At 35.7% G+C, this 8,929-nt stretch overlaps 1 protein-coding gene across 1 annotated transcript; it reads right to left on the reverse strand.

Moving 5' to 3' along the window:
• Positions 1-504: 504 nt before the first annotated feature.
• On the reverse strand, positions 505-1,428 carry LOC114409536 (N-terminal acetyltransferase A complex catalytic subunit NAA10-like). Its single transcript, XM_028373027.1, has 2 exons — positions 1,039-1,428; positions 505-962 (listed from the first exon to the last, which is right to left on the reverse strand). Exons 1-2 carry the CDS (start codon positions 1,336-1,338, stop codon positions 702-704), a joined length of 561 nt encoding a protein of 186 aa, XP_028228828.1. The 5' UTR covers positions 1,339-1,428; the 3' UTR covers positions 505-701.
• Positions 1,429-8,929: the final 7,501 nt, after the last annotated feature.

An 8,929-nucleotide genomic window follows, 5' to 3' on the forward strand; every position in this document is an offset into this window, starting at 1 on the left:
ATGGTATAACTAAGAAAGTTTACCATTATACTAAGTTTAAGCTATTAGTAACAGCGTAACTCTTGACATATAACATCCAATATAAGATACAGACTCTTGCATATTTAAGTCACATTAATCATAGACCACCGTGCTAACCCAGCATGGGGCAAATCAATAGGTTTGTTCACATTTAACTATTTAGCAAAGGCATAACATACAGCCACGTAAGCCTAGTATTTTGTATTCTGTTAAGTGGAAAAAATCAGCTAGCTGCAGCAAACAAACCAAAGTAAAAAAATTGATATCTCCTAATATCAAATAAAGCTAGGTCACTTTATTCAGATTAACTATACATTGAGTGAGAAACCATCCAATAATTCTGATAGTTTCACCTCAACAAAATTACCTTCATAAATAAAGCAGATCAACCATAAAAAAGATTTTGCCGCATCAGAATAAAGCAAAAGCAAACACCAAATCCACATTGGATCAAGCATTCAATTGATCTAAAGAACACGTGAATTCAGAGATAGGATATAGAACAGATTTATTCAAGCAATATGAAGCCCAAGGAGTGTCTATATTTCACCAAGACAGCAAAGCAAAAATTCATATCTAATGAGACAAAATGGCCCAATAAATCTACAACAAGTTTGCACAACAGAACTCAACCAGAGCTTACTATTCTTTCAAACTAAAAGTCTCATAATTTATTTCAATCAGGTGGCTTTTGCAACATTCCCCTTGGGCTCCCCGGAACAACAGCCACCGCCGTGCTCGTGACGGTGGTGGTGGTGATGGTGATGATGGTGGTGCTGCTTCCCCTTGAGCTGCTTCCTCATGTCGTAAGCATCCTCCCCGTCCGCATAATACTTGGCCTCCACATCATGAATCTTGTACCCTAGAGTCTCCGTGTACAAATTGAAGGCCGCGCGGTTGCTCTTGCGCACGTGCAGGGACACGTACTCGGCACCAAACACCTGCGTCAGTGAGAGAATCCAAACAAAAAGGTAATTAAGTGGCAACTAAAGGGAAAGAAAGTGGGCAATGGCATGCCTGTTCCATGGCGTTCTGGGCGGCGGTCATGAGCTTAGTGGCGAGGCCTAGCTTGCGGTGGGTGCGGAGGACGGCGAGGGAGGTGATGTGGCCGTGGCAGTCAGTGGTCTCTTCCTCCATCTTGGCGAGGACGTAGCCGACGATGCGGCCGTTGTAGTCTTCGGCGACGTAGAGGAGCTGGGGCCAGGAGAGGATGTGATAGAGGTAGTACTTCATCTGGTAGTTCTCAGGGAGGCAGAACAGGTTGCACGCCTGCATCGCCAGAAGGTCCTTCACCGTCGCCTTCCTTATGCACACCATCTTTCCCTTTTGCCTTTCCTTTCTTCTCACGATTAGGGCGGCACCAACACGCAACGCACCTCTCTCTATGTAGGACTAGTTTTTTCTTTCTTTTTTTTTTCCTTGTGTGATGCACGGAATATATTAGAATTTGACTGTTTTTATTTGAATTTTATTTTTTATTTAACAGTACGATGAGCATAAATATATGTCAAAAAAATATGACAACTTTTATTTAAGTTTTTGTATTCATCTAATGTTATAATTTTATTTTAAATATATTTAATTTTATTTAATGGAATTAAATAATTAAATGATATTTATTAGCAAAATATTTAAAATATGTAAAACTACAATAATATTAAGGCTTAAATATAATTTTGGTTCTATATTTTAAAATTGAGATATTAATCCTCTTATTTTAAAAAATCTGTCATTTTGGTCACCTTATTTCAAAATATAATAGTTCTAGAAAATCCATAATTTTTGGTTTAATATTTAATTTTGCCTATTTTTTTATTTCTTTTATTTTTACTTTATAATTAATTAAATCATTTTTTTATGATATCTTAAATTAATATAGTAGGTTTAAGGTTCAATTGGACAAAAACAAAAGAAATAAAGTGTAGACAAAATTGAGAATTTGATCAAAATTATACATTTTCTAAAATAGGAGGACTAAATGTCTATATTTTAAAATGAAATGGCTAAAAAAATAGAATTTTTTTTTAAATAAGAAGACCAAATGTCTCAATTTTAAAATTGAGGGGAAAAATTGTGGATCAAACAAAATAGGGAGACTATAATTACATTTAAGCCTAAAATTAATACAGGTAGTGTAATATTTAAACTAGAGCAAATTACATTCATCTCCCTTCAGGTTAGCGTTTATTACACTCGCACCCCCTCCCTAAAATTCCATTTTGTTTGCCTCCCCTGGACAGTACCGTTACTAATGGTGTTAATTTTTTTGTGAAATGTCTTAACCCGTATCACTCTCGTGCAGTCATAGAACCCTCTCTCCTAACTCGAAAACACATCGAACTTGCCCTAGGGCTAGCGATTTTTGAATCTCTCCAAATCTCTCCCAGTTTCAAAATGTTGCCAACCAAAAATGATCATAATCACCCCCAAACATACTAAAGCACTCTCAATCATTCCCAATCTGTCTGAAATGTGATCCCAGTTAAGGTTCCCAAACGTTCCAAATCTCTTGCTTCTGGTTTGAAAATCAATCGATGGAAGGTGTTGCAGTTGTTGGAGGTTTTGCACGAGAGGTTGTAGTGGTTCGAAAGTGCACACGCATCCAACCCGTGTTTGCACTGGTTTGAGCTTTTGCACTTGTTCAAATTTGTGTTCCCTGATCTTCCTAGTTCGAGCTTTTTCAATGGTTTGAGCACATGCCCATCTTGCTAAGATACAATTTCTGGTAGAAACCCAAGACTCCTATTTTATTAGGTTGATTTGATTATACTATTTCAATTGTTTTTTGTGTTGAGACCATTGACAACTGTTGTTTGTGTTGGGACCATTGTTTGGTTTCCCTAATGTTGAGTTTTGTTTTATTTTGTTGTTGTTGGCATGCACGAAACACAATGGATTTGGGTGTAGATCTAGGCAATGTTGATGTCTTGGTTCATTTTGTGGGAGTGAAAGGTGAACCATGTGAAATCCGCAATGTGGATCCTGACAAGTTTGGTGTTTACTATGTGATAGACGACATCAACTCTTTTGCAAAAGATTTAGGTTTTCCTCCTTGTCATCCTTTTATCATGTGGTTTTGATGTCATAATGGTGACTATCAACTTTTAAATGAAGATAAGGATGTGGTGTCAATGTTTGCTAAGAATGAAAATTGTCGTTATATTCATTTATATGTGATAAGAAACAAAGATGAGTTTTGGCATGAACCTCGACTGGTTGCACCTGTTGTCAATGAAACTATAAATGAGGGTATAAATGAACATGTTCCTATAGTTGAGGATGATGTGGGTAGTAATGAAAATTTCCCAATGCAGATTGATGAAGCGTGTGTAAGTGATAAAGATGTGGCTTATGAGGGGTTCAGTGAAGGATCTTCATCTGACAATGAGTATAGTCCCTTTGATGAGCATGCAGAATCAACAGATGGGGATGCCTTAAGTGATTTTGATGAATCAGTGGATGTCATTGGAGTTGCAGTTGTGCATTCAAATTCAGACATGGAAAAAATTTATGAGGAGAACAGATTGCATGGAAAACAATTTGAGTTGGACAATGATGGCAAGATCTGTTTTGAGATTGGGCATTTGTTTTTAAATGTAACACATTTTAGGGAAGTGCTGAAGGGATTTGGAATACAAGAAGGATTTGGATGGTGGGTTAAAAATGAAAAATGTAGGGTGACTATTGAGTGTAAGGATGATGACTGCATATGGAGGATCCATGCATCTCTAGTTGTAGACAAAGAAACTTATTAGATATAGTCTTATGAACGTAAGCACACATGCCTTAAAACAACAAAAAAACTCTAATGCAAACTCAACTTCGATTGCTTAGAAGCTTATAAATTTGTTGGTTGTTGATCTGCATATTAGCTACCCAGTAACACCCTATTTTTTGTAAAATAAATAAGGATACATAGTTTTATTAATTAAAATAATGGTTTTAAGGTAAATAAAATAAATATGTTTTTATAAAATAAAAAGGATGTTTTGTTTATTTATTTCAATAGGGAGTAAAATAGAGCTCTCTTTCAAATTTGTTCTCCCTTCTTCATCTCCAAAAACTCTCTCTTTTTACCGCATACACGCAAATCTATCCCAATAAAACTATGATCCTAGACTTGTTAACCATTGAATCATCCTGAAATTTGGACACCACCTTCAAAACTCATTTTTGCACATTCCTATTGTTGGGATTTGCAAAATAATGTCTGTAGAGAGAGAAATTCCTCTCGCACAAAGATAGTGAAATTGAGATTATAATCCCTTCACCTTCTCTCTAATGCTTGGAAACCCTAGCAGAGCAACCAGAGGGAAAGCTTGAGGAATCTTAGGGAATCGCTAGAGACGCCGCTATCATTGCCAAACTACACAGTGAGCCTGCTTAGAGGTAAGGGATGAGCTTATCACAATTGTGGTTAAAAGGAACATGTATATGGATCCTTAAAGGATCAAATTGGGGTTTATTTTTGGATTTTTACTATATTGTAATTCTTCCTTTACTATTATAATCATGAGATTCTTATGTTTGACAGGCCAATTGATGCCCTGATGCAAATTGGTTGATAAAATTGAGTGCTCTTGGTGTTTTTGTGTTTTGAACCTATGATTTTGATTCCTTTAATTTTGATATGAGTATGTGAAATTGATTTAGGGGTTTTACTCCCCATGTTGTGAGAAACATTTTTGTATAATTCGTTTGATTTATGAACAAGATTTACTAGATTAGCGTGAGAATTAGATTGTTAGAAACGTTCTTTGTCATATTTTGGTCTCATAAGCTTATTATGTGTTGATGATTGTAACACATATATATGTATATGAATTGTTAAAATAAATTACGAATTAATAGTTTTAATAATAAAATTAAATTGAAGAAAATTAATATATTAAGATTCAATGATAAATACTTTCAATGCATTTTTAGTTTGATTATTTATTAACTCTTTTTAATTGAAAATAATATAGTTCAATATAATATATACATGTTTTGTGCCATGTAAATATTAATAAGGTGTGATGTTTATATGATTCATGAGGTGTGATAATATGTTGCGTTAGGATTATAACATTGTGACTGAGATTGAGTGTATGTGATAAACTGAGTATGTGTTGAACTGTAAGATGTGTAATGAGATTTTGTATGCTTTGAGTTGTGAGCTTTGAACTATACAATTACACAACTATAAGACCCTTTAAGTGTGACAAGTATTGTGATGGGATCCACTGTGGGAACCTGACGAGTTGAATTACTTTGAGGCACGATAAGTTAAAATAATTTTGAAAACAATTGAATAGTTGTCTATATTGTATAGTTCAAACTCCAGTAACACATATATGATTTTAAATGCCTATTTTAATGAGATGATTAGTCTATTGAACATAACATATTAATATTATTACTATGTGATATGTATATGATACATGAGGCAAGATAACGTGATGTCTTGGGATTATGAAAGTGTGATGAACCATGTGTAAGTGACAAGTTGAGTATGTGTTAAATTGTGAGATCACACGTGTATTGAGATATTGTGTGCATTGAGTTGTGAGCTATGAATTATACAATCACATGACTGTAAGACCCTTTAAGGGAGATGAGTTAATGCATGACGAGTATTGTCATGAGATCCACTATGGGAACTCGATGAGATGAATCACTTTGAGACGCGACGAGTTAAAATTATTTTGAGAACAATTGAGGAGTCGTGTGTTTTGTATAGTTCATAGATAGAGTCTACATGTTAAAATGTTTTCTGGGTTGAACCTGAATCAAGAGCGAGAGGCCTTGATGAACTCTTCAGAGTCTAGGCCTTGGGGGTAAATACACCTGGTTTGAGTGCTCCTTTAAGCATGTACTGATCCCACATGGTTGGAGCATTCTTGCAAAACAACATGACTGATCACCCTATGATTTTACCTAGTGAGAGTGACTTGATTACCAATTTGTGGTTTGTCTTGTCATGTACTCCTAGGTGCCCAACGAGGTTTTTCACTAATATGGTACCACATTGCATATACGATTGAGTCTTAGTATATCTATTACATAAAACTTGTATAATGATCATTGTGACTTGTTGTTGTTAGTCGATGAATACGACTAACTTTTGTTTATAAAACCTGTGTAAATTGTATCAAACTCCTCCAATTTATGGTTATTTTGTATTGTTGTAATTAATTTTTGTTAAAGATAGGTAATAAATACTTAGTACTCCCATTTTGTGTGTTTAATAATCATTTCCTCTCAATTTTAGGTTAATTAGGCAAGTTTGTGAAGTGCTGATTTGCATCCTCTCGCTGAGCCAATCTTCTGGCTTAGCGAGCCATCCGCTGAGCGCAACACTCCTTTGGCTGAGCGCAAGGAAGAATCTGGAAGAAGGATGAGTTGTGCATATTCATTGAACGAGGTCTAATTCTGCTAAGTGCACCGCTTGAGTCCATCCGCTGAGCGAAAAGACACATGCTAAGTCGAAATTCACTAATGCGCGTTAAGCGAGCCAAAGTTGCGCTAAGCGTGCAAGCACCAACAAGGCCACCTATTTAAGCCTGAAATAAAAAATGGAGAGGGAGTTTGGACAATTCTTGAAGATTTTGCATGTTTAAAGATTTCTAGAGAGAGAAAGATCGAAGTTCCAGAGAGTTTTAAGAGCTTTTGTTGTGAGAAGACTGGCAGAGAATTGAGCGAGAAGAGGAAGCCATCTTGAGAGCATGAGATGAGTCTATGAGTGATTGTGAGGATCTAGAGGTGGAGGAGACATCCCCACTACTTGTATTTCTTCAATCCTTCATTTCTTTCTTCTCTTTGTTGTAAAGGAAGCTTCCTAGATATGGAGAGCTAAATCCTCTGTTGGTTCTTCCTTGTAGGTACTTGATGTAAATACTTGTATATCTATTTAATGATGTTTTATGTGTTCTCTGTGCTATCAGTACGTCATTTCAGTGTGCTTTTGCCTTGATCACGTAGATGCATGCTTTGTTAGGATCATTCAACAGTGAAAATTGGTCTGATTCTTAGAACTTGATAGGATGGGGCAATCTTATCCTATTTTCATGAGACATCGGGGTACGATAACTTAGTTTTTGGTATGTTATGTCTTAACGCGGTTCTGGTTAAGTTTAGTCCAACAAGAGACATCTAAGGACGACGCTTGATTAGGATTAGGTTAAACATGCGCGAGACGTCGGGGTTTAGTAGTCCAGGAGACAACATAGAACACAGGAACATTGTTAGGTAGAGAATATCCTTTTAACATCAGACACCTAATAGGAAGACCAACGTGTTGTCTACTGTCTTTACACATCATTACTCACGTGATTTTCCTTTTAATAGTTAGTTTACATACCTGTGCATAGTTGACACATCTCTTTTCATACTAGACACCTATTCACTGAATATAACTTTACCAAGTAACACAAGTTCCCCGAGAGTTCGATACTCGGTTCTTACCGTTTTATACTACTTGCTCGATCTAGTGCACTTGCCGGGTTCGAACAGTTATGTGATGGTGTAATGAATTGTGTAAGTGTGAGATGCAGTATTGTATTTGAAATGTGTTGTCTTGAATATGTGATTAATCATGAAGGCATGTAATGTGATTTGTGATTATTCTAGGATAAGTGATGCTACGTGATAAGTGTTGAAATGATGCGAATTGTGCCAAAGTTAAGCCTTGTTATACCTGTATTATTGTTATATTTATATCATACTTGCATGCTTTCATATATCTTTATTCGTTGAGGAATGTGATGACTCACTCCCCGTGCATTATTTGTATTTGAATCTTGTGATGATCTTGAACCTTGGGTTCATAGGAGCAGATGGCTAGGTAGATTGCTTTAAGGAACCTCGTGCTGGAGGACACTAAGACACAATGTTCTGATAGGATGTGACATTGGGGCATGAGTTTCTGTTTTAATTGCATGATATTTCGAACATGTTATTTTACTTTATTTTATTCTACTGCTTAACTTGAGTTCTTTTGTAAACTTGAACGACCTTGTTGTGAGCCGGAAATATTTCTGATAAGTTTTATTTGGTAACAGTGAAACAAATGTGGACCTTTTATCCACGTGGATTTACTTACGATTTTATTGAATAAAGTAGATTGAATTAGATTCCACATTTTATATGTTTTTTTTTCATTTATATGCATATTGGGTAAAGGCTATCACATACCCCCCAAATGAGGCAAGTCTTACTTGAAAAATATGGAATTGTCCCTTCAAATGATATGCAATTGTATCGAGCTAAGAGAAGGGATCTTGAAACAAATAATGGTATACATGTTGTATCATACAATGATTTGCCACCAGTGGCAGTTGTTGTTAGACATAGCAATAAAGGTAGTATAGTCAAACTATGTATGGAGCCTAGGGTGTGTAAGAACCCCCAATTTAAGAGGATTTTTGTCTGCATGGATGCAATGAAAAAGGGCTTTGTAAGAGGGTGTAGGCCATGGTTTGGTATTGATGGATGCCACTTAAAAGGTCCTTTTGGAGGTATCTTACTTTTTGTTGTTTCACTAGATGCAAACAGGGGATGTTCCCTATTGCAGTTGCCATGGTTGAGATCGAGAATAAAGACACTTAGAGGTATTTTTTGACATTACTAAAAGAAACATTGGAATCCATGTCTGAGTGGAAGGATGAGTCCCTTACCATTATGTCTAATATGCAAATAGTTGGTTTGGTGATGTTCACTTTTAATTGTTATTTACTTCATTTAATTTTGTAATGGTTACTTTATTGTTTTTTGTTGTTGGCAAGGACTTCATGAAATAGTGGTTGAGGTGTTTCCCAATGTGAGGCATAGGTGAGTTGTTGATTTATAGCTTTTGAGTAGTTTACTTCTTAAATTTCATAGCTTTTGAGAAAGTAAAAGGTGTAGAACTATAAATTTCTACAAACAC

Source organism: Glycine soja, chromosome 4, assembly GCF_004193775.1.
Source record: "Glycine soja cultivar W05 chromosome 4, ASM419377v2, whole genome shotgun sequence".
Classification (NCBI taxonomy): Eukaryota; Viridiplantae; Streptophyta; class Magnoliopsida; order Fabales; family Fabaceae; genus Glycine; species Glycine soja.

Bases quoted from the DNA above. Each gene is read 5' to 3' on its own strand.
- LOC114409536 (XM_028373027.1), bottom strand. From the start codon at position 1,338: ATGGTGTGCATAAGGAAGGCGACGGTGAAGGACCTTCTGGCGATGCAG. The intron at 963-1,038 runs GCATGCCATTGC...TCACTGACGCAG, and splicing joins CCCAGAACGCCATGGAACAG to GTGTTTGGTGCCGAGTACGT.